Consider the following 26,887-nt stretch of genomic DNA (forward strand, 5'->3'; position numbering starts at 1 on the left):
AAGCTCATGATACGGTGGGGAGGCTCATGATTAGAGATGTAAACAATATCCAAATCTCTCAGTACAATACTTTCACGATATACATCTCACGGTACGATATTTGTTGTGATATTTTGTGGAGGCTAATATCTTACTTAAGTCTTACCTCGACAAGACTTAATCTAAAGAACTAAGACTTAAAAGTGCTTAAAACTGTTATTTCTTCTTGTAGTCTGCACTGAAACAGAGCAAAGAATCATGGCCTATATAGTTCTCTCTGTCTTTTTTAAGCCTGTCTCTGTCTTAATTTAAGCAAAGAAACTTGTAATTTGATATATTGTGATGGTCCACGATGTTATTTGACGAACTTTGACAATATGATATCACAATATTTTGGTTATTGTTACATTCCTACTTTAAATTGTAAATCCGATGTTATGTCCATGCAGTTACTCTTTAAGTTACTCCTACTTGAGTAGTAGTTGCATTTTTGCTCTTACATGCTTCATGTCCTGGACCACTACTTCTACTACAGAAATATTACTAGTATTTTAACGTAATGTTACGATACTCGAGTACGATTTTTGGCAACTACACCTTTGAGGACAAATATTGAAAGAGCCTGCCTTAGTTTTGGCATACATAAAAAGCAAAGTACATTAACAGAGTATAAAAGAATACATTTTCTACTATCTCCACATAAAACTTTATACTTTTTCTGTAGAATTAGATTTTCCTGTGTGTTCAGTCCACTCTGCCGAGCTGCCACTGCTCTCTTCAGTCCCAATCTTAAAGTTCTCATTGTTTTGCCAAATTCGGGGAGGGGCCGGGGGAGGTCCGGAGTACAGCTGGAGCTTCCCATGTTTCAGATTACACGAGTGGGAGGAGGAGGAGAGCAGGGGCTTCTGTGATCCCGAGTCATTTAACTGCCCGTGTGTGGAGGCTCCAGTTGTGTAAAATGAAGCTCTACTATGTGGTCTCCGCTCTCCTCACTCGCGCGCTCTTTGGAGGTAGGAAACTGTTTACTTGCAATATGGGATAAAGACAAAATGTTCTCGCAAGATCTTGAGCAGAACAGATTTGATGCTTGATGAGGACTTTGAATGTGAAGATGGACAAGCAAGAAGTCAAACCTTTTGCAGAAATGTGAATGAGGATTGAAAGAAATATCGCAATGAAATGGTCGCAATTAACAAATCGCAAAGATTCAGATTATTTAAATGTGTCACTTTTGTGGTGGAGGGTCCGTCAATTACTTTTCTTCATGGAGATGTTATTGCTTCATCTGGAATGTTTTACAGTATGGTATTAAATTTTTCTATCTTCAGACCAAACCAGACCAGGATATAGGTAACATCTGTGGAGTGGCGACCTCGCTTACAGTCAGAATGCCTCTTTTCTATGTATTTTTGCAGTAGTAGCGGCAATAAATCCACCTATAATTTAATAAATGTAACATACAACTATTTAATATCCTACTGTGGAACATTCAAAGCAGAGAAATGACATCTCCATAGAAACAAGCAGGTGACGGAAATCATGTCTAAAATCTGCTAATCCTGTAGTTTAGATCTCTACAAACATCTTCAGAAATGCATGGAATTCTTGGATTTGTTTTGTGGTTCAGATTTCAGTCTTTTCTCAAATGTTAATGCTCCAAGAAATGTTTAAAATGTGGACTCTGAACTAAATCACAAATCGCAGAATGGTCTGAAAAATTGCAATTATTTTCCAAAATTGTTCAGCGGTAACGTGAAAAATTCTGGTCAACTTTGATTCCAAAATGTTGCAAGTAATCTCAGAGACGATTCATTTCAGTTTTAGAGTATGTTTATGTCTCTCAGTATTAGTTTAATAAAAGGAGCAGGAGAGGTGCTGTTCTTAATTACACGCTGCACTGAGAGTCCAGAGCTGTGCCACACTAAATTACCTTGGTGTCATGGAAAGTGAGGATTATGAAATGAACAGCCAACTATAGGCAAAACAGATGTGGTGTTATGATGGCATGTAACACATGCAGTAGTGTTAGTGAAGTCTGTTTCTCTGTGCAATGTGTAGTGTCAGCTGCCAGAATCAACTTAAATAGAGCCAGAGGATGTGTAGCAGAGCTGTTTGTGATCAACAAAACACTTTATTATGCAAAAAAAAATAAATAAATAAATAATACTCTTGTGAACTTTGTTAGAATGATGTTACCTCATAAAAAAACAGACCTGGAGTTGTGTTTTGTTTCATTCACACATTTGAGTAATCCTGCATTATTAAATCGTCTATATCTCGTATGCTTCAAAATGCTCTGTTCAACCTTGTGATGTCAAAGTTAGTAAGTTAACAGCTTTTTTTTTTAACCTCATTTGGAATGATTTACTTTGCAGAACAGTAGAATAAACATAAGTTGATGCCTTTTTAAAAATACTGATGATTCTTGTAAAGATGCAGTTTAAAAATGTAAAGGAGTGCTTCCTGTATCACCATTCAGTGACATCACAAGAGTGTTTTTAGTTTGAGATTCTGAGCTTATGCAAGTTTGTGTTAGCCAGGCTGGCGCCACCTAGTGCCTCCGCTCAGTTTCATTTCTCTTCAGCGACTAGGTCAGAAATCAAAATACAATAGACGGTTCGCATAAACCCCGAAAGTGCGAGTTTGGGCACCAGCCAATCAGCGAGATTGAGGATTTAAAGTCGGAATAAAAAGAATGTTTGGTGAATTTTATCAAGGGGAAAGATGTTGCCCTTATTCCACGGAGATTTGGGAAAAGCTTCATATACCAGTTAGCCCCATTACCAGTGCATTACATACGTGACTACAAAACAGCAGCGATTGGTTAAATGATAAAAAGTACCCGCCTACCGTCGAGCGAACGCAATCTAACACTGCAAGGTCAGACAGTTTCTACGAAGTGAAATGAGCTGATGGATCAGGCTAGGTTTGTGTGTTAAACATGTGTGAATGAAACAAAACACAACGTCAGGTGTGTTTTGCATGAGGATGCAACAGTAAAAGTGGGGTACAGGGACCATTGTGGGTATGGGATCTTGGTCAGGTGGTGCTCAGAATAAATTCTGATTTAAAAAGAAGGTAAAATTGAATAGTGTTTTGATATAACATTTCTTTTCTTTGGAGTAGTATTTCTATAGACCGATTATCAATCATTAAAACAAGAAAAAGTTATTGTATTCATTGACAATAGAGTGGTAAACTGATCTATACCAAATCAAGAATCAACATGAGATGAGTTAGGCTGTACTTGAAACAAAAAGTGCTGGGAACCACTGATTTTAAAATACTGCTGCTATCATCAAGAAAGGCTTTGACTGTGTCTGTAATTTGAATAAAGAAAAGTATCAGAATAGCATTGTTTCTTTTAACCTGAGAGTGTTGAAAGTAACCACCTCTGGACTGTCAGTGGATACTGGCATCTCAAAACAAATAATGTTTTGATGAGGGCTCTTGGGGAGGTAAGTGGAGTCGCTCTTTTTGCGTTTAAAGAAAATAACTGTGAAGCAGATCAAGTGTTTGTGGGAGTCGACAAGTGCTGAGAGATATGGGCATTGAAAGAAATACAACACCATCTTAACACTTTCATTATGGTGTTGTGTTTCCCATTTTGTTCATGACTGGTGATGATTATAGTGGAATAAATAATTTGATATTAATAATTATGTGTCATAAAATTTTTGGAGGATAAATGTTAGACATAGCCTCTCATCAGTATTTTCAGAACAGTATAGTCACTTATGTGTACGTCAATACAATGAGCAACAAAAGTTAGACAAAGTTATTTTACACTAGAAGAGGCCACCATAATTAGAAACACTGAGGTATTTTATGAATTCTGTCAACAGCCCATGGCCGACTGTTTTTAGGGTAAAAGATAGTGATTATATTAAAATACATTAAAATTTACTTTGATCTGGTCTAAAAAGTACAACTAAAAGACTAAAATAATGTACTTTACAATACTTGTCAGAATAGATATTTTGGTATCGCTCCATTCATCACAAATAAAAGAGCTGTGGAGGCCTACAACTTTTTACTTCTGTACACACTTAGGCCTATTTAAATCCTATCATTATTACTGAATTGTTGATCCGTCTTAATAAATATATAAAATCAATACTTTTTATCCATGTTTGTGTTTCAGATATTTGTTTGGCCATCAATGTCACCATCGTCCCCGCTCCGTTTACGGTAGCCCAGGAGGGTCAGAACATCACTCTGTCCTGCATCGTTTCTCAGCGCCGCAGAAATGCTGCTCTACCTGTCGTCAAATGGACCTTCCTCCCCGCTGGTGCCGAGAGGGCGGAGGAGGAACTCCTTATTGCCCGAGTCAACATGAGGAAGGCCCGTTTCTATGGCAACTACACCAAAAGCTTCTCTTGGCCCAAGATGAAGCTGACGGTGGTGAAGCAGGGGAAGATTTTTGACCTGATGATCCTGAACGTAGCGGAAGGAGATCGGGGGCTGTACATGTGCAAAGTGCAGGAGTTTAAGAAGCACCAGGAGAGATGGAAGGCCTCGTCCAACTGCACTGCTGCCACCGAGCTCAGAGGTAAGTGCTGTTTGGTCAAGTTTAAAAATGAAAGCTGTGAAATCTTCATGGTGCCAAATGGGCCAAATGGGGGGGCAGACACTCTGTAGATAGAACGCTCTGCCACAAACAAAAATAAGCTTGATTCTAGCTACGACCAGTATACGGTCACTGAGTCCTCAGAGTGGCCATTGCCTTGATACCATAAGTTGAAAATGTATTTGGATACTAAGAAATAGACACGTGATACTAGACCTTTGCCATGGTAAAGATCACAATAACTAGCATGCTAACAGTGCACCAGCCTTACTTCCTGGTTCGCAGATCATAAAAAATGCTTTATAATTAGATGCAGACAGTACAAAGGTCACACAGGATATTACGAGCTGATCTTACAACATATCTGTACTGGCTATATTACCATTATTATCTGATCTTTGTAATAATGTAGTTTCCTCATCAAAAACATACCTGCAGTTGTGTTTTGTTTCATTCACACATGTTTAACACGCACACCCTGCGAATTTATTCTGACCTCATCTCTCAAACAGAAAACCATCTGTTCCACCTTGTGATGTGGTAATCCACTGTGTTTTTAAACTCCATGCACCTTCACTAGAATCATTTAGATCATTTCAGTCCTGAAATTGACCATCTGTACTGAACTCAAGATAAAAGGTATTTGTTAACTTGAAAACTACAACTACATGACATCACAAGTTGGAACAGAGCTTTTTGATTTTGGGGGATGCAGACAGATGCATTTTCCCACATTACGCAAACATGTGTGAATGAAACAAAACCCAACTTCAGGGATGTTTTTGAGCAACTAGGTACAGCTCCAGATGATTCTAAGCAAAGATATTGCAGTGAGTCTCATCTTGCATATTCTCCATCCTTCAGTGGATTGTTTGCATTATCTCTGTGGCCTCTACATGCAGATACTATTGATACTATGCTAATGAGGCTCACATTCTTTAGCTAATAGTTTTCAGTAGGTGAAAATGATACCGAGAACCAAGATACAATGCAATAAACTTAATCCAACGTCTCCTTGCCCATCTTGCGGCATGACCTCATTCCTTTTGATGGGGAAGGGTGGAGGCTTAACAGCCACTTGAGCAACCACAACAGAAGCAGTTGTGATGATAGTACGCAGTGGGCAGACATGGAGTAGATCCTTTCTAACAGTACAGCTTTGCATGTGTAAAACCTATTAATGTTACACTGAACAATAAAATAAACGTTATGTTATTTTTACAGCTCAGTAGATATAATTGGTCTGACAGCAACTGGATGATGTCACTTTTGGAACCAGCAAACTAGGTAACTTTGACCAAGCCAGACAGAAGAGTCTTTAAGTGAGATGAGTGTTTTACCAATCAGAGGGTAGCTCAAACCATGTAAGGGAGTGTACAGTTATTGTGTTCCTTGGCAAGACACCTGACCCACACTACCCACTTCAATAGGGCTGCATCATGCTGGAAAGAAATCTGATTCACATTTTTTTCCTGACAAGTATTGTGATTGCAGTTAGATTTGTGATATGTTGAAAAAGATTCTGTTAAGAGTCATAAATACCAGATATTTTATTCTTTGCAGAGAACATTCCATTCTAAATGTTAAATGGTTACATTTTTATATAGCGCTTTTCCACTTTCAAGGCCCTTAAAGCGCTTTATATCACAGAACCACTCACCCATTCACACTCACATTTATACACCAGTGTACACAGACAGCATTCTTCTGTGGGAGCTGGAATCACACCACCAACCTGTGGGCCAGTGGTTCTGACCGCTCAATTATGTTTTATGTTGAGAGCGGATTTGACCAGCCAAGCTTCGGATCAGTGGACACTCTACCAACTGAGCTACTGTTGCCAATAAATAGTTACAGCTTTTCTGATTTGATAATTGTGGTAACTTAATTTAAATTTCAATCCGTTTGCAACCCTACTCTTCAGTCATTTTCTGCTCGGTGCGACTTAAGGACACGTCTACCTGAAAAAATGAAAACCTAAAATTGAAGGAATAGGAACATTTATCTATTTCTGTGTCATATCCCTGTATAATCCTGGATTCCTCCTAATTTCAGCAGTAGACGTTGCGCACCACATTTTCCATTGGAGCGTTCCGTTCCCTCAGGCTGTGACTTTCAGGAGGTCCCGAGCCAAACGCAGGGCTTAGTCAGACAGGCAGTCACTACCCAGGGCTGTTGTCATTGGCACCGTCGAGGAGTTTCCCTCCCAAAAGTAGAACCGGGAAGCGGAGAGAAAGTGAGCCGAAACGAAGCAAGAGATAGTTCTGCTAGGGAAGGATGTTTACGTCCCAACTCGGTGACAGTGGAGTGGGGCAGCTGGCTCGCGTCTGGCCCTTAAACTGTTGTGGTCAAGGATGTGGAGATGTGGATGGCTATTTTCATCAAAGGAAGCTCTGGTAAATTATGGTGAAAGCAGAAAAAAAACATACTAAAACATACTTGAGTGAATGCAGTAATTACAATAAGAGGAAATGGCTGGAGGCTGACTGGAATATAACATACATGTGAACATAAAAGGACACAACTCTGTAAAACTACTCTATCAGATCTATCAGACTGTTTTATCAAATGGTTTACTTGAATAGCGCTGAGTAAATGATGTAATCAGGCAATCAAGACAAGCTGAAATGAACTTGGAATTTCCTTAATTAAGTTTCCAGTATAAACATTACACTTTGGGTCATTCAAGGCCTAAAGTTAAGTGCGATGCAAAAAGAACTTAAATTTGATGTGAGGTATTTTTAGGATATTAAAGAGACTGTGAAGATAGTATTGTTTTTGTATTTTGAGGTACCTCATTTGTCTGTTATTTTACAGCTATTTTGTTCTAGAGATTAACTGATACCAACTCTTTAGAATCCAGAGAAATTGATGACCAATAAGCTCTGATGATATTTTTGGGCTAATATTTTTGAGCCGATATATAGGGCCAATTTCCAAACAAATATGATACAGTATATGGTATGATTTGAAACAACAAACTTTTCCACAACCTTATTTCATTGCAAACCCAAAAGATTTATTCAGTAGGGTTGGGTGGTGTCCAAATTTTGATAAACCTTCTCAGGATTTTACTGCCATATACGGTATTACCAAAATGTTTTAGTACAACTTTGGTAAGCTATGACGCCGCATCACTATATGGACTATGTGTATGACCTGCAGACTTATAATCTCTGAAAAGTTTCACATGAACCATCTCCAACGCGATCCGCGCACAGAACAGACTCAACATCATCAGAACATTCTTTGTCACAGAAAGAACACTCATATTCCACTGAGTCGTGTCCTATAGTCTGACAGAAGCTGAACCGCATTACCACACAAAGAAAGAACTCTTTTTATCAGCGCTTTACAGTTTATGCAAATGAGCCATGTGGTTTTAAATTTCATTTCTGTAAAATGTAAACAAATGTGCGCCTGAAGCCAAAATGCTGCCAAATTGCAGAAGAACTAGTATTTTTGGGGGGGACCAACTCGCTTGAAGCTGGACTTGCCATCTTGTCTTGGTCTCCCTTATGAGCATCATGTGACAACGGAACAAAACTAATCGAACGTCATCTCCCCACGCAGTTAAAAGAAACATTGTAGACAGTATTAGTTTAAATCGTGATAGCATTAAATTGAAAATACAAGCGCACATTCATTTGTGTTAGGAAAACAAATTCATGTATCAGGAAATTATAATATTATATTAGGTCCTTATGCGCTGCAGATTTTTTAAATGACGATAACTGACACCGTTGCTACTTTTTTGATAGCACGTGATACCGTAATACTGTATTACCGCCCAACTCTAGTAGTCAGTTTGAGCAGTGTGTTCAAATGAAGCTTAAGATCTCTCCTTCAACCAAAACAACATATCAGCGTATAACACAACTGACTCCAGGCACTCCAAAGAAGTAAAAATTGCATGAGGAAAAAATATAGTTAAAAGGCCTTTATTTAAATGGCCAAACCCAACATGTTTCAACCAAATTTTTACATTTTTACTTCTTTGGAGTGCCTGGAGTTCGTTGTGTTTTAGTTTTGATCCTTTTTCCAAGAGCATCCTTTACCTGCTCCCACTGATTGGAACACCTGCACCAAACAGCCACATTTTTGTTTTTTCTGAACATATCAACCTATGTTGGAGGTTCAAGGCCAATATCTGATGCGCTGTAGTGCAAACATCAGCTCAATATATCAGACAATCAATATATCGATCTATCTCTATTTTCTTAATGATCTACAATAAACAATACATAATATGGTTGCACAATACCTCATAATGAAAGCGAAATTGCAATTTAATTTGGTGCAATTAAATACAAGAATGTCCTCAGCAAAGAACAAAATATCCTGGCTTTATAAAAATCATGTTGTACCCATAGTTTAGACCTCCTCAAACCGAAACTCATTCAGTTTATCAGTTCAAATTTCTATTAACTAAACTGAACAGAATTCTAGCTTTTTAACATTCATCAGAGATTTATCTTTTTCCCCCCAAATTGTGCAGCCCTTAGATGTAAACAACCAGTTAAAAGTCTCTTGGACAAACATCTCCAGTCAGTTGGGCAATAACGACCATCCTCCCACCCCAGCAGGTCTTATTAGCGCTCGGGCTGGTATTTCCTCTAGTGTTCCCCACCTACAGTTGACAGCCACGATAAACATCAGCTTTACATCTAAGAGGAAAAACCCCACTGGGACCTGCTCTCGCTGCACAGTCCAGGCTGGCTTTGCTCTGGCGTGCCCACATATGTCCAAGTGTTTGTCTCTGTTTGTGACGTACGGAGCAGTGGAATGCCGGAGGTTGGATGACTCTAGGTGGCCAGGTGTTTCCACAATTCAGCCCTCACACAAAAGTGCCATTAATACAGCGGCTGCTCTAATAAACATGTGTGCAGGGGTCAGAGGGTCCGGCTGCTATAGGGAAGATGCACATGTGATGAGTGGGCGAACGTGACCTGGTTGTTTAAGTAACAACGGGGAAGCAACCAGTGGAAAGTTCTGGGTAAAGACGGAAAGAAGAACTAAAATAAAGAGTTTTTGGTAAGTCAACAGGCGAGGTGTAGGTTGTGACAGGAAGAGCTTTTTTGTTTTTATGGGTGTAGGACCACCAGCACGTTTTTATGTCGTTTCACTCTTGCTTCACAGTTAGAAGGTCATAAGTTTGTTTCCTTTTCAGTGTTAAATTTAACGTTTTTTCTCACATCTGCGTGAGTTTCCAAAACAGCACTGTAGAGGTCGGGGTTGTGTCATCATATCTTAGAGAATTGTCAGTTATCCCATTGTTTAAACAGTGGAGATGTTGACGTTAAATTGGCCCATGACTGAATGCTGAGAATTTTAAGAAGTCTGTTTTGATTCAGTTTGTGCTGAAAAGACGAGATGAAAGGGAGCCCAAACTAGTCTATCCAACTAAAAACAACAAACTTTCAAGATGATTTCATTTTAAATCTTTTTGCAGACAAACCTTTTGTTTGAAAAATAGGTTATAGCTCTATGGGTTACAGACTAATCCTCCAAATAAGCACTCTTGACAAGGCTTGAGTACCTTTACATATTTTTGCTTCAGGTACTTAAACCTGGATTTCCATAACTGTGCTTGAACAATACTTTTCCCAGCATCTATTCTTTTAAATCAATATGTATAGTGATAAAATAGAATATAAATTACATTATAATAGTATCTTGCCCTAGCCTAACTTTTTTTTAGATATCGTACCTTTTAATGGTACCTGCTCCTACTCCTCTTGAAGATTAACATGGCTCAAGATCTAGACAATGTTCTGAGAATGAAAGATGACCAGCAACATTAAAGTATAACCTTGAGAAAAACAAATAGAGATTGACAGGCATGAAACTATCTCTCCAGTAGGGTATCATTAAATCATAGGTATCATTAAGAAGTTAGTAGAGAAAAATCCCACACATCGTCTTACTTGCAAATTGTGAGATTTATTAGGACAAACCATGCAACATTTCAGCACTAGGTCTTCGTCAGGCAAACAGTTTTGCCTGAAACCCTGTTTGCCTGAAGAAGGCCTAGTGCCGAAACGTTGCACGGTTTGTCCTAATAAATCTCACAATTTGCAAGTGAGACGATGTGTGGGATTTTTTTCTATGTTCTTCGGCTGCTCCCTCTCCTTCAGCGCACCCATCTTAAGTAATTGATGTGCAAAGTTGTCATTCTTTTTTATCATTTAGAAGTTGCCGATATGATACATACCTCGATACATAAACCATGATTCGATACATACCTTGATATATTGAGCTTTCGATTCAGTACAACATATTTCAAATCGATTCGATATGGTTCAATAAAAAATCATTTCTAAATCATGGCTGTGATATTAAAAGTGTTAAACCACTTTTTGTGCAAAGTTAACATGAAACACGCCCATTTTACTCATCAAAACAGTGAAAATGTCAAATGTGTTGCATAAACAAGTCTCCTTCCTCTGAACAAGCAACAAAATAATATAGCAAAATATACAAAAAATACTCTTGGTGATATATTAACACAATAGCCCATGATATCGATACTGTATCATCACTTTAAACGATATATCGATATTTCAATATTTCAATATTTTTGCACACCCCTACTCTCCAGTATAATATTGTTTACTATGTTATTTGAGGCAATGTATGTACAAAACCCTAGATTCACCACCAAAACCAAGATTCTTCCTGTTTACGGCCTAACAAGTGGAATAAATATTCACAGTCACTTCTATTATTACACGTGACATAAAGAGATACAATGGAGCCATCAGGAAGTGAATTTTTGAACTTTCTTTAAACAATTGAGAAACTCTAGAAAACAGAGAGTCACATTCACATCCACTCGTTGATGATGTGGTGAATTAAACCAGTGATAATGCTGTATAGGGGCTTATTATTCTCATTTCTATGTATGGATGAGTCTCGGGTTTGGACGAGCATAAATGGCACGGAGAGCATTTGAAAGCAGCTTTGTGGCGAAGCTGAACAAAACCTGGTCTGTGCTGGCCATTCCCACTGTTATCTGATGCCGCTATTGAAAAGATTGAGTCAAAAGAAGTTGGATAGAGGCAGCTTCATGGGAAACAGTAGAGAAGACCCATGTGTGCTGTAATTATTCCAACATGCAGCTGCTGCCATTCACCGAGCCTGGGACTATATCATCTGACATAGACAGGATTTACACTAGGCAAGGTTTACAGTAGGGCTTGGTTAAATTGCCATGCTCAAGTCATACCACGTTTTCTTTTACATTTATTACGATTTATTTTATTGAGTGGGCGGCAGTGGCTCGGAAGGTATGGTGAGGGACACTGCAGATTTATATGTGAATAAAATGTGAATGGGTTAGTATAGAAAGACCATATGAAGCATGATTGTTTATTAGAGCTGTCAGTGTTAGATAAATGTGTTTAAGAGTCTGTTACATAGGGTGACCAAACATCCGTTTTTCCCCGGACATGTCCGTTTTTTGTGTCCTGTCCTGGGTGTCCGGGTTTTTTTTTTTTTTTCATTATCTTTCAGAACATGTTCAAAATTCGAAAGAGCCAATATGAGCTCAGAGGCACAGCCATGTTTATAAAAAAAAAAGAAAATTAGAACAAACATTATGAAATTTTGTGTATCTGTTAAAGGGGTGGACCTCTGGAACAACTGTACAGAAAACCTAAAATTGTGCACCAATCTCTTTCACTTTATAAAGAAGTTTAAATGTTTAACTCTGGACAGATACATGAAATATGATACTTAGTGTGTGCTGTAGTACTTTGTTGTACTGTTTCTGATTAGTTTGTTTCCTCTTGCTGTATTTATCAAGATGAACTGGTGTTAAGATGATGCTCTGACAAAGGAATAAAGGGTAAGCATAATAAGCTTAAGCTTCAGCCTACACCTTTTCGGCCTGTGTATGTTAAATATGACTGAATGTGAATTAATGTCAAAATATATCTGTGACTGAAATAAATAATCAATCAATCACTGGGCCATTAAATTGAGTGGCTCTCGTAGCTCTCTGTAACTCAGAAGGAGCGAGCAGACACAAACAGTCGCTCAGTCTGCAACATGCTGAAGCACAAATGCGCATTTAACAATGACTTGTACAAGAAATTCTCCGTCCCATTCGGAACAAGTCGGAGGCCATGTGCACAGGTTGCGAGGTGAGAGTAGTTCAGTGTCGAGGCCCCACCCCCAGCCCCGGTAAGGTGTCTTGGTTTTCACAAATGGAAATGTGTTCACCCTACTGTTACACAAATGTCTGATCTATGTTAGAAAGTTGTTTCCTAAAAAAAATACCCGGAGTTGTGTTTTGTTTCATTTGCACATGTTTAACACACTAACCCTCAGTTTTTCTCTCAAACAGAAAACAGTTTGTTCCAACTTGTGATGTCATGTGGTGATACAAGAAGTGCTCCACTGTGTTTTTATGCTCAAGTCATTTGGATAATTTCAGTCCTGGAATTCCCAATCTCTACTGAACTAAAGGTAAAAGGTAGCTGTTAACTTGAAAACTACCTCTTCATGACATCACAAGGTATAACAGAGCATTTTGAGCCTTGGAGATGTAGACAGACTAATAATAAAGAAGTGATGTCATGAAGCTGTAGTTTTCAGGTTAACAGCTACCTTTTACCTTTAGTTCAGTAGAGATTGGCAATTCCAGGGCTGAAATTATCCAAATGGTTCTAGTGGATGTGTATGATTAAAACACAGTGGACCACAGTGGAGCACTTCCTGTACCACATGACATCACAACGTAAAACGAGTGTTTTCTGTTTGAGAGAAGAACTCAGTCTAAATATACAGTATTTGTGTGTTAAACAACATTATAACAGAGATCAGAAAATAGCGTAATATGGGTCCTTTAAAACTGGCGGTCAATTCGATTAAATGTGTTTTATCATATTTCACATTTGACAGCACTAATATTAATTCAGTAAAACATTGAATCTTACTTTTATGTCAGTTATAATAGTGAAAAGCTATGTCTCTGGCTGTTATATTTATTCTACGGGCTGCTGTGTGGCTGTGTGGTGAAGCAGTAGTGCATGTAGAGCCACTTGTCTGTCTCAGCCTAATGTGTTTTGATTATACCCTGCTAGTCTACAGGACAAAAGTACACTGAGTTGAAACATTTGAGTTGTATATGGACCGACCATATACAGAAACGAAACCTATTGTTTAGCATTTTGCGTATGCCCCGTCAGCACTTCTGTGTTCCCCTTTGCATTCTTTGGGTCCACTTTTTCCGTGCGATAGGTGGGATCGGTGTCACGTTCCAAACCAAAGGAATCTACTGCTTAATTTGAAGTAGAAAAAGAGCAAAGTCATGTGGTGTCTTTATACACTGTGTTATTATAGGTTATGTGGCGTCTGCCCTCCTCGGCCTTGATCTTTTGCTGTCCCTTGGTTTGAACGCTGCTGATTCATGAAGAAAATTGCGATGTTTGGCTGCCATTTTTGAACCAAGATGAGCTATTTTGATGGAGGCGCGTCAGACATCGCACGTGTTTTTGGCTGTGGTCGGCTGCTCCTGGTTTAGATCAGCTGGTGGTGGTTTGGGCCAGGTTTGATGGCTGCTGTTGCTCCCAGCGCCTCACTAGTGTTAAGTCTCCTGCGGCCACATGAGAGCGACGTGTGGGGCAGGATATATAGTTCAAGTGGGACACATATTTTCACAGTCATTCTACACTCGAGTAATACTGACGGATTACTCATCGAGACTAGAGTGTCATTAGTCATCACTACACTCACTGTGATCTATTTGCCTAATATCCTGCGAAGGGGCAGATTAAACAATGGCTATTCGGAAATCTTTGGCAGTCAGTTCCGTCTTTGGCCGTGCAGTGGGTGGATGTGGTGAGCTGCACGGAGGAAGTTTTGGCATTGCGTTTGTTCCATTATGATAAATTTAACTAGACAAGATCAAGGAACACATTCTTTGTTTTTAGAAAGAACATTCTGATATTATAGTTAGCAGAGGTGGGGACTTGGACTTGAGTCAGAATTTAGTCATTATTTTGAGGACTTGAGACTTGACTTGAGAAAATGGACTAAGACTTGGGACTCGACTTGGACTTGAAGGTCAGTGACTTGTGACTTGACTCGGACTTGAGGCCTGTGACTTTAGAAGACTTGAGAAACACTTTTAAATCTGAATTCTTTCTATTCTGACCGTAATGATTCACTTTAAGATCTTGTCAAAACATTTAAAAAGGAAAAATTTACATTTCTACAACTCTTAGATACTCTATAAATACTCATATAGAAATATACTATGATTTTTTTTTTTAAGTACAGTTTAGTTAAATTGCAAAAACCTAAACTATAGTTTAAAGACTTGAAATGACTTGATGCTCAAAGCAGACGACTTGGACTTGACTTGGACTTATGGGCCAGTGACTCGAGATTTGACTTGGACTTGCCTGTGTTTGACTTGGGACTTGACTCAGACTTGAGGCCAAAGACTTGAGACTTACTTAAGACTTGTAAAACAACAATTTGCTCCCACCTCTGACAGTTACCATCAAACTGTTTTTTGTTATTGTTTTCTGGGTGTCACTAGATCACTATTACTTGTAGTTGTCATCCCTGAAGTGTCTAAAAACGACTGTGTTTGACTAAACAATTTTGTGTTTACATTTAATTATGATTAATATAATTAATTGCACTTATACAGTGCTTTTCCAGATGTTCAAATTTGCTTTACAATTTCCCCACAACTGCCCTGGGGCACACTGAAGCGAGGCTGCCTTTCTGTGCCATCAGCCCCTTCGACCACCACCAATCTCTTTCACACACCGCATTATATCTAGTCAATGAATTTATTCAAAACAGTTCTGAAGCTTTTCTGATTGGACTTCAAAATGCCATCACAATGTCAAATTTTAGTGTTCTTGTGTTTATTGTGAGAACAGCTGTGACTTTTTGATTAGCATTAAGAAAAACTCTTAAACTCTTAAAAGTAAAAATTCTTCCAATTATCTTTCAAAATCACGCTAACTATACTGGATAACATCTGTTTTTAGTGGTTTAGTCGATTAATTGGTTGATGGTGTGTTAAACAAACTTAGCTGAAGATGTTGTATTTTTGGTAATTACAAGGGCAGAATAAATTTTTAAAAAGTTGAATCTACATAGTTTCTTAAAACTAGTTTCTAAAATACAATATAAAAAATATACTTTTTGTGTAAAACTCTTGTACACTTGTGGTCATGGGGGTTCATTTTGGATCAGATACATCAAGATATGTGATAGTTTTGAGAGCTTTTGCCACGCCCCCTTTTTAATCGACTTATCAAACAACAAAACATGTCTTTAGTCGACCAAGTATTTCTTTAATCCATTACAGCCCTAAAATGTAGCACAAAAGTTAAAGTTAAAAGTGTCTTTCCAGTGACCTAGAGACATGAGGATTGGGAGGATGTCTTTCTCCGCCTGTTGTCTTCCCCTGTGCTGTATTTAACTCCAGTCAGTGTGTAATCAGAGGAGCCACAGTGATGACTCTGAACTTTACGTGATTCCTTCTCTTTTCTCTCTCTTCCAGTTCACGTGCTGCCTGCCACCAAAGCCAAAGAGAGCCTGTGGAGCCTGTTTGAAGGTGGGCCGGGACATTGTACTCAGCTGGGTGGATTTACAAGGGGATGGTTTGACCTCGGTGGGCAGAAATAGCCAAGAGGATGTACAAGACTACCTTAAATAACTCTGGGAAACGTGTGTGTACAATAGAGCAGTCAGGCCCAAGTGCTTTTCACAGCTGTGGTGAATTTACTGGGTGTTATGATTTTAAACATGTAGGAGTTTTCTAAAGCTAAGGTGGGTGCATATTGGATATAAGCCAGGGTTAGCACAACACACCCATTCATTCTGACATGTCTTAAAAAGGTTCTTCCAAAAAGTTTACATTTTATATAAACCACAAATTTACACAGGCACATTCGAACTTCAGTAACTGTGAACTTATATTAAAATGACATTTGAATACTCCATTTAAAGGTACACTATGTAACTTTTTGGCTGGGGGTCCGTCACTTGTTTGTTTCTTTGAATATGTCAATGCTCTGGCTAGAAAGTTCCGCAGTATGACATTCAAAATTAGCTCAAAAATACCTAGAAAAAACAGGCATTCTGACTGTGAGCGGGGTCGCCTCTCCACAGATCTGACCTATAAGCATATTGTGAAACACTCCAGACAAAGCAATAACATCTCAGTGAAAGAAAAGCATTTGACGGACGAAATAGTCCAATTCAACATGGAAAAATAAAGTTCATTTAGTAAGATAATAAAGGCTTAATATTAGAATGTTTCCTCAAATTCACCTCAATATATTTTCTTATTTTTCTTATTTTATTTATTTTTAAAGGACAGCACATATTAATGAACATAAAAAATGTAAATATGTAAAGATTATAGCCAGCGTGGCTAATTTCCATCTTCAGTCCCTCGGCAGGTTGATGTAAAATCATCTACAGTACAGGGAAAAGTACAGCAGCAATCACACAAAAGTACATAACACCAGCACACTCTTTATACATCATTACATACATTACATACATTTATACAACACACTCACTATACACACAGTTAACTTCAAATAGTTCATTCGAAGTTCAAAGTCAAGAGTTTAAGAGTTAAACCAACAACCCCTCAATATAAAAGAAAATGTAATTTGGTTAAAATCAATTAATTGTGACAATCGAAATTTGCAGTATATATACTAATACTCACTGAAAGTTTAAGAAGTACAACACCAGGACCATTCCATAAAAACTACTATGCTGAATACTGATACTGCAGATTGAAAGAGGTCAAGAGGTCAAATGCAGAAGACAGATTTCCCTACGAGGATCAATAAAGTTTAGGGGGACAAGTGTGTATAGCAGTGTTCTTTTAACAGTAGCTTAACCTGGTTCATACATGTTTGAGTAATGCTACATTGACCCGCATCTGAGGCTTTGGTGCTCGGAAAATTTCAGTTGTCACCTAACCCCTATCTCCACCAGGATCTCTGTACTTCTAACTATTCAACCAATGCGAAACTCAGTGTCATGTATGTAGGGTTCAAGGATGTTCCACTGCCATGATTCTATAACAAAACACACTAGAACAAAAAAGTATAGCTTGCTAAAGTGGAATGCCACTTCCAAGAAGCAGTGTGTCTGTGTTCTGAAGTTTTGAACAAGATGTAAATGAATAATTTTCTAATACTAAGCCAGTTTAGATCAATATTGCAGTACAAAAATGAATCATCTGCATACACTACCAGTCAAAAGTTTTAGAACACCACACTTTTTCCAGTTGTTTACTGTTTACTGTTGACCAAAACGTATTCTAAACTTTTGACTCATGAAAGTAGCCACCTTTGGCAGACTCCATGTTTTCAAGCTCACCATCTTTTTCTGTTTACCTGAGGTGGTTTTGGCAGAGCTTGGACTTGTGTTTTGTTACCTTTTATCTTTTTTTTTTTGAACCTCTGGTTGTTCAGTATTTACCTTTGTATTCTTTGGACATGCATGACTTGAATTGCAATAAATAACTATAAAAATTAGGGTGTTCTAAAACTTCTGACCGGTAGTGTATGTTATAGTTTTACTCCCAGTACTTGAGAAAAACATCATATGTTTTCTTGACCTTATTTTGCATCAACTTTTTGGTGTATTTTAATGAAGTACGATGTGTGGTGGTGTTTCAGACGTGTACCTGTGTGCGGTGTTGATCTGCTCCGTTGGGCTGCTGTGCATGTGTATGTTCACGGTCACTGTCACCTGCCAGTACCTCCACAGGAAACAGAGGTTAAAAGGTCAGACTCCCGCCACACACGCACACACACACATATACACACTGTCCTGTCGGCTTCACAAACAAGCTTTCCTCCATTTGTTCTCAAAAAACACAGCTACATCCTCTGAGACACTCTCTATTAAAAGACAACAATATGAGCAACATCTCACACCATTTTGTCATTGCAGAGGCCTACCACCTGGTCAAAAGTCCACAGAACAGGTAAGGACAAAGGTCAAAATTTCATTTATGTTTTAAAAAAATATGACACCATAGTTTTAGATGGAGGGCAGATGCCTACATAACTCTATGAGAGATTTACATTACTAAATATAGTAATATATATCTTAAAGGGCTCATATTCTGATCTATGTTATAATGTTGTTTCCTCATCACAAACACAGCTGGAGTTGTATTGTGTTTCATTCCACGCAAACCCTGCATATTTAGGATGTTTTCTTCTATCAAACTAAAAACACTCTGTTCCCCCTTGTGATGTCATGTGGTAAGAGAGGAAATGCTCCACTGGGCTTTTAAACTCCATACACCTTCACTAGAATCATTTAGATGGAATTGCTCATCTTTACTAAACTAAAGGTAAAAGGAGCTGTTAACTTGAAACCTACCACTTCATGATGTCACAAGGTGGAATAGAGCATTTTGAGCTTTGAAAATGTAAACAGTCCAATAATAAAGGGTTAGTAAAACATGTGTGAATGAAACAAAACAATTTCAAGTAAGTATTTGAGTTGGTAACATGATTTAAACCTCACAAAGGTCAATTTTGCCTAATATAAGATCAGTCATTTATGATTCACAAAAGTTGAGCCCTATCCTTATTTGTTAGGTACTGGCTCCATAATCTTGCCATTTTAATCTTAAGTCATTTAAAGTGGCAACAATCAGATCCTTGAAAAAAGGATTTTGTTTATTTATGTTGACATGTTATGTGAATAGGCCCAGGAATTATATGAACCATAAACCAGGTCAAAGCATCAACAATCTGACAGTTAAACAGCAAATTCCTACATAGAATTCTGACCTGTCCTTGAGCTCAACTATAGGGATTTAAGATTTAGATGTTACTTTTTACTAAATTTCCATTTCACATTTTTATATTGTGCAGTTACTAGTACTGTAAATCTTGGTGGGGTTTTTTGACATCCAGTTACATATGTTTTTGTTCAGACTCACTATCAGAAAACTTAGAATATTAGGGCTGAAAAGAAGATCGACAGAAAAACAGAAATCGAATTGTTACTGAAGCTAAAATGGACAAATTAACTTGTTTTGCCTAGGTTTAAATTTCTGTATTTCTTCCAGCTCTGGAGAGACAGTCACCAGTGTCATCAGTGTATCTCCGGCTCTGCCCAAAAAACAAAGGCGTTACAGGAAGAAGAGAAGCAGACATTACCAAGAGGAGACTCCCCCAGAAATACCAGCTAAAGGTCATACATCAGCATCACTCAATACACATCATTACAAATATATTATATATGAGGAGTATTTTCATGCATTTTTTTCTGCATGAAAAATACTACTCAGAAAACTTTGGAAAATTACTTATATTTGTGATTGAGCATATTTTAAGCTATGTAACTATACTTTTCCTTGAGTACAAGAAGTAGTATAATTTTAGCCATGTAACTGTAATTAGCTTCAGGCTCACTATTGTATCTGCTACTTTCAATCCCTATAAACATGTACAACAGAACTGCAGTGCTTGTTCTGACTGCCTTAAGCTCTGAGAGCCAGCAGATTCTGGTTTTAAACAACTTCTGTAAAACCATTAAAAGAATCTAATTTTGTATTTAAAGAGGGGTTATTATGCAAAATCAACATTATGGAGCGTTCCACCATGTTACAGTGCTGTTCCCTCATCAAAACAAGCCTGGAGAGGTTTTAGATGTCATCCATGCATGATTGAACCCTCCTTAGGGTTAGCAGTACGAGCCTATCCAAGTTCAGGCCACAAGCCTACTTCACCCATGCTCCTTCACAGCACTTTTCCATAGATATACCAAAACATGATACAAAACAACATGCTAAAACTTCATGTTTACAATGTGCAGTAGTTTCATTAGTGAAATGTATATGTTAAAGACAATACAGTAGATGTATTTATCATGTTGACATGTTTCGGCTGCCAACTGCAAGCGATCTTCAGAACTGTCACCAGTGTTGGTGGTGACGTGTCGTATATCAGCTGTTGCCATGGTCAGGCCTCTAAAACATACATAGGGGAAACGGGTCGGGCATTTCACATCCAAAAAAAGGACCATGTAATTTACATAAGAAGACAAAGTGAGCGTTTTTGGATTTGGAATGCTTACCGATTGTAAAGTGATAGTGCTCTGAAGGGGGAGTGAATTAGCACTTGGAGCAAAGGGAGAGGGGACTTAAGAGTGGGGGCGTCAAAAACAAAAGTGTGAAACTTTAACAATGCTAATATTTAGGCCTAGTATAGTATTTTAAAAACAATACAAGTTAACATGGTCAATGTGTTGACAATTAATACCACTTAGAAGTACAATAGACTGATCTAAAATGTTACTAAAATTGCATTAAATATAATTAGTATTTCTGCACCTAGTTTTTTTCATGCATATATTTTTTTTTTGAGCGCATAAAAAATCCTACTCAAATTATTAGGCAGCTGTTATTTGTAACTTGCTGCATTTTTACCCATGTAGTGTACTTTTTCTACTACAATTTTTCAGTCATCTACTTCTCTTTTCACCATGGCATAGTTCTAATCTTTAGGTTTTGCTGGTTTAAGTCTAGTTGGTTTTCCATGTTGGCACTCAAACTCGTCCACCCTCGCACATGTAAACTCTTGACTTCCAGAGATGTTTCCTTTCATTGACTGTGAAAACATACTTGCCCATAACAACCCACTGCCACACCAGTTTGACCCTATAATTAGCAAGTGGAAAGCAGTATGTCTTTTTTTTTAACCCGAAAAGCAAATACATCTATATTTTAGCTCACGTCAGACTCGCAGTTTCAGATGTTGGCTTAGAGGCTCCCCAAAATTTGCTTTAATTTATTGCTGATGTTGCAGGGAAGTCCTCCGGGATGGCCGTTTTACATTCTTGTTCACATGGTTGAGGTCTTGTTCTCACTGGTCACGTAAACATCTTGCTTTTGCTTTGTAGCTGCCAGAACGTATACTCAAATCTGTGTTGTGTCTTTGCAGTTCCAATTGGAGACAAAAGAAAACCCAAGCTTTTAAAACCGCAACCCAGGAAGGTTTTGTTGGTGAGTACCAGCTTTACAAAATTATGCTCTTAAAGGTCCTCTATTAAACAAAATTGACTTTGTGAGCTTTAAGCATGTAAAAATGTTGTTACCTCATCAAAAACATACCTGAGGTTGTGTTTTGTTTCGTACATACATGATAAAGTAATCCTTTATTATTAGTCTGTCTACACCTTCAAAGCTCAAAATGCTCTGTTCCACCTTAAGATGTAATGGTAGTTTTCAAATTGACAGCTACCTTTTCACCTTCTGTTCAGACTGGCAATTCCAAGGCTGAAGGGTATGGATTTTAAAAACACAGTGGAGCACATGTATATGTAAAAACAAATTACCCCATGATGTCACAAGGTGTAAGATTGTTTCCTTTTTGAGAGAGGAACTCGGAGAGAGGAACTCGGCTTAAATATGTAGGATTTGTGTGTTAAACATATGAATGAAACAAAACACAACTCAAGGTCTGTTTGTGATGAGAAAAAAATATTATAACACAATAATAATAATAATAATAATAATAATAATACATTTTATTTATATTGCACTTTACATAAAATAATCTCAAAGTGCTACAGGTAAAAACACAAATAAAGAAGAACTGTGAAATATGGGGCCTTTAAATGGGATTATCTTTTGATTTCTGCATATGGATCCCTTGTCTGGCAAATCCAGAATGTAATTCTTATACATATGGATTTGAGTCTGGACAGTCAGAACCAAACATGACCGTGTAATCAGATTTGTTTATTTCAGTGACAGGTGAAACAAAGGCAGTCACTAGTCATGTCATTGGTCATCAAATGAACAGAGTTTAGTGCTTTACTCATTAATGCTGCAGAAATGTTCAATTTTTTCAGTCCCTTGTGATATTTTTTCCTCTTAAGCTGCTGCATTTTTATTTTTATTTTTTTATACGGATGAACCATGTGTGTCTCCAATTGGCTAATCCAAATGTCACACCTGAACTTGTGAAGATTCACAGGTATCCAGACTCACATCTTCATAAAGTATTAAAGAAACATGTATTCTGTATCTGGATAATCCCATGAACTCAAAGCTATGCTAATCTTACTTAGCCAGGCTGGCACCACCTAGTGCATCCGTTCAAATTCATTTCTCTCCAGCGACTATGTCAGGAATTGGAATACACTAGACGGTTTGCAAGAACCCCAAAATTTGTAGACCGCGCACCAGCCAATCAGCGAAAAGCTGTGAAGCCATGACGTCAAACTCAAGCGTCTGTCTGGGTCCCTTTTGTGCAGCACAACAGTAAACAAAGCGGTCGAGATGGATGTAGACGAAGCCATACGTTCTGTGTTGGCAACGATTCCCGAGATCGAGGAAGCCAGAACAAAGAGAATGTTTGGTGAATTTCAACAAGGGAAAAAAAGTTGCCCTTCTTCCTACGGGATTTGGCACATTACATACGTCATGACCAAATAGCAGCGACTGGTTAAATAAAAAAATTACCCGCCTACCGTCGAGTGAACGAATCCTAATGCTGCGAGGTCAGACGGTGAAACCAGCTGATGAATCAGACTAAATCTTACCACTGACATATAAAAAAATCTATAAATGATGACATTCTCTTCACTACAACAAGTAGAGTGTTTATTAAATGGTTGTAGAGCAATACCAAGCAACCGAGCAACACTTCTACAAAAGTGTCTAATAATATTTTGAAAGCCATAAAGTATTGACCAAATACCACAAAGACTCCTAACACAACTGGTAATTACATTTAAATGAAATACATTTAAGAGATTACCCAGCTATCTGCAAGAATGTTTGACAGTTCAAATGAGTAAATCTGTCTTGTGGCCTTCAACTGTTGCTCCAACTAACAACTCCCAAAGCGTCAAAGCAGGGGGCAATCCTGGTCCTGTCAAATTCTACAGAGGCTGAGGCAAGCCAATAAGTAAGATTTGTGAGTTCAAAACAGAATTTTGTTTTTCCAATGCAGAGCTTGTTGTGGTAAAAAGTGCACATGAGGTCATTCTCCTCTTGGTGGCCCAAACAGCTCATGAAACGGGTAATTGGGTTTTGGCTAAGACAGCGCCAAAGTTCTGGAGGATGTCACGTGACCAGACCACAGCCACATTAACCAAATCAAGAGCACAGACTAACCAGCACTATCTCCCTGTGGCGCTTTGTCCACTGTGCTGGAGCCATTTGGTTTAATTGTCTCATTACTTGACACTTTTTATGATTTTAATTCAAGCTTCCAGGCTACAACATCCTCAGCCCTCTAATTAGTGTTAATAGTGTTGCAAAAGAAAATAGTTGCCATACTGTACATGCCGCTTTCTTTTCTCACCACTGGAGCCGCCTCCCAAGACTCATGTCCTCGAGTACTAATCTGCTCAATTAGTATTTTACATGCTGAGCTCAGCAGGATTTCATAAATTTGTTTTGTTTTGTTTTTTAAACTGTGAAATCTCTGGGCATGTTGGATTGAAGTATTAATTTAAGAGGGATCCCATTAATAGAGGTTTTCTTTTTATTTTTATTTTATGAAAAGTCATGCAGTTAGTCTTTATTACAAAAATATTTGACATGTTTGGGTCTCAAGAACATTATCCATTATCCTGTCTTTATATAGCCAGCACCACCTAGTGTCTCAGCTCAATTTAATTTCTCTCCAGCGACTAGGTCAAGAATCGGAATTCACTAGACGGTTTTGAAAGAAGCCCAGAAGTTGTAGAGCACGCACCGGCCAATCAGCAAAGACCTGTGAAGTCAAACTCATGACTTTTGACTTTTGACTCGATGTCAAACTGAAACGCCTGTCTGGGTCGCTTTTGTGGAACAGCACAACAGTTAACAGACAGACATTCTGTGTTGACAACGATTCCCGAGATCGAGGATTTAAATCCGGAACAAAGAGAATGTTTGGTGAATTTTATCAAGGGGAAAGATGTTATTGCCCATTTGTGCATTACATGCATCATGAGCAAAAAGCAGTGATTGGTTAAATAAAAAAAGTACTGGCCTAAGTACCCAAGCGAACGAATCCTAACGCTGCGAGGTCAGACAGTTTCCACGAAACCACGTCTACGTCTAGTCCATATACTGAGAATGAGAAAAATGTGTCCTCTATATGCAAGTTTAGGCACTGGCAACACAGGTTCAGCTGTGTTTGTAAAAGCAGTAATAGAGTAGGCTACTACCCTCCTTTTAGAATAGCCTACAGACAGACTACAAACTACAGTCAGAGAAGGGTAACGTTATGGTGTAGATGGACTGAATAAATGTTCAAATGTGATAAAACAACAAATTGTGTGTGTTTGTTACAGCCAAAGATTGTGGAGGAGAACCTGACATACGCAGAGCTGGACCTGGTCAAGCCTTTACCAGAGACAAAGGCGAGTCGCAACGGGACAGTGTACGCTCAGATCATGTTTGAGGAGCAGCAGCTATGAGACTCAACACTGCCCCTGTGGTCTGTGGACAAATTACATCATATGCATTCTGCTCCTGTGAATATCCACGTCTGTCTACGACTAAAACTGTACATACAGTGTTATGAGATTTTCTCCTATGGAAGAAAATACTATAGTTTCTTAAAATGGTTTTGTATATTACATAGTTTTGTTCATACCATGTATAGGTTAAAACGTTTCATAATACTGCTGGTTTAAAACTTTATATAATAAGTATAATCACAACTTGACCAATACCATCGATTCCCCTGGTGGTTGGTTGATAATAGATACATGTGATAACAAATTGCCAATACAAGAAAGTAGTGTTTTGTTAAAAAGTTTAAGAGCCTATATTACGCTATTTTCTGATTTATGTTGTAATATCCTCATCACAAACAGATCTAGAGTTGTGTTGTGTTTCACATGTTTAACACACAAACCCTGCATATTTAGGCTCTGTTCTTCTCTCAAACAGAAAATACTCCCACGTTCTGATGTCATGTGCTTCAGAAAGTGCTTCACTGTGTTTTAAACTCAATACCTTTTCAGTAGAATCATATGGGAATGATGAAACAAAACAAAACACAACTCAAGTATGTTTCTGAGGAGGTAACAAGATTCTAACATGACTTAAAGCTCATAAGAGTCAGTTTATCGTAATATAGACAATCTTTAAACTGTGCAAGAGTGTTAATTTGAATGTTTACTTAACATTGTCTGATGACTAGGCATATAGAGCTGCAAGATTAATCGTAATCAAATTGAAAACACAAATTGAATGGATGCAGTTGTAAAAGTTGCAAATCTTGTATCATACCATAATTTCCTCCATAAACAACAAACAGAATCCTATTATAATTCTATCATATTTTTATCATATTATATCATAAATCACTAATCTAATCACAATGGCAGTGCTTCTTAGAATAATCGTAATTCGATATTTTTCTCATATTCCCACTCATCTCTAGAAGCGTAGATTCTAATCCAAAAATCCTAATCCATCATCTGGCCTAGCAAATTTAGAAAGCGTAATATGTGTCTAATAACCAGTATACATGAAAATATTCTATTTTGAATGTACCACTTTCCCACTGAAACCTTTAGACTCTGTGATACTTTGAAGGCTTAAGTCCGTTGGGATTTGCAGCCCACTTAAAACTGTTATTTCCCTCCTTGTGTTTTTGTAACCTAATCTGCTCCTCAGCATCTGTGTTCAGTCTCTGTCAGAGCACTGTTCACTATGACCTCAGCCAAAGAGAGTTGATATTAGAGCCGCGATTAGCACCAACCTCCCTCCAGGACTGCAGTATCGGACGCTTTCATCTGCTGCCAGTGTGTACTTTACAGACTATTACACACACACACTCACAGTACGCAAACATATACCACGGATGTTTTAAGAAATATCTCAAAATTTGTACTTTATGTCATGGTAGAAATTGAGTACTTTGTTTACGGTTTCAGTTTTATCGTTTTACCTTCATAGCGGTGCATTCTCACTTTCTCTCAACTGGAGCGTGAAATGAAAGTGCCTGCGTCTCTTTTTCCATCTAATGATCTTTTTGGAGAGAGCGATGGAAAAGTTACGGAGAGGTTTTTCGAACAGTGAACTTGAAACCCAGACACAAAGGCTCCGGATCCAACCCTCCCCCCACCACTTCCACTATCACTATCAAGACTTATCGGGGGACTTCAAGCGTGCTACACATAAGAGACATTCACAGCATGACTTTCCCATGTGGCAAACCAAGCATGAAGCTATACTCTACTATCAGTTAAATATCATGTCTTTTCAAATGATTTTTCTCAAAATCTAAATTCTACAGGAAAAATGCCAAGTAAATTTACATGTAATTATGAATGACTTAACCCCAGTGCTTCGACTTT

General features: G+C 38.1%; 1 protein-coding gene across 1 annotated transcript; it reads left to right on the plus strand.

Annotated features, from left to right (window-relative positions):
- The first annotated feature begins 923 nt into the window (after nucleotides 1-923).
- On the plus strand, nucleotides 924-25,004 carry vstm4b (V-set and transmembrane domain containing 4b). The gene is made up of 8 exons (XM_020924419.2): nucleotides 924-989; nucleotides 4,124-4,531; nucleotides 16,083-16,136; nucleotides 18,229-18,336; nucleotides 18,506-18,539; nucleotides 19,641-19,765; nucleotides 21,517-21,578; nucleotides 24,869-25,004. The coding sequence occupies exons 1-8, from the start codon at nucleotides 938-940 to the stop codon at nucleotides 24,992-24,994; spliced, it is 969 nt and encodes a 322-aa protein (XP_020780078.1). The 5' UTR covers nucleotides 924-937; the 3' UTR covers nucleotides 24,995-25,004.
- Nucleotides 25,005-26,887: the final 1,883 nt, after the last annotated feature.

Source organism: Boleophthalmus pectinirostris, unplaced genomic scaffold (assembly GCF_026225935.1).
Source record: "Boleophthalmus pectinirostris isolate CB_2022bp ecotype Guang Dong unplaced genomic scaffold, ASM2622593v1 HiC_scaffold_14, whole genome shotgun sequence".
In the NCBI taxonomy this organism is placed as follows: Eukaryota; Metazoa; Chordata; class Actinopteri; order Gobiiformes; family Gobiidae; genus Boleophthalmus; species Boleophthalmus pectinirostris.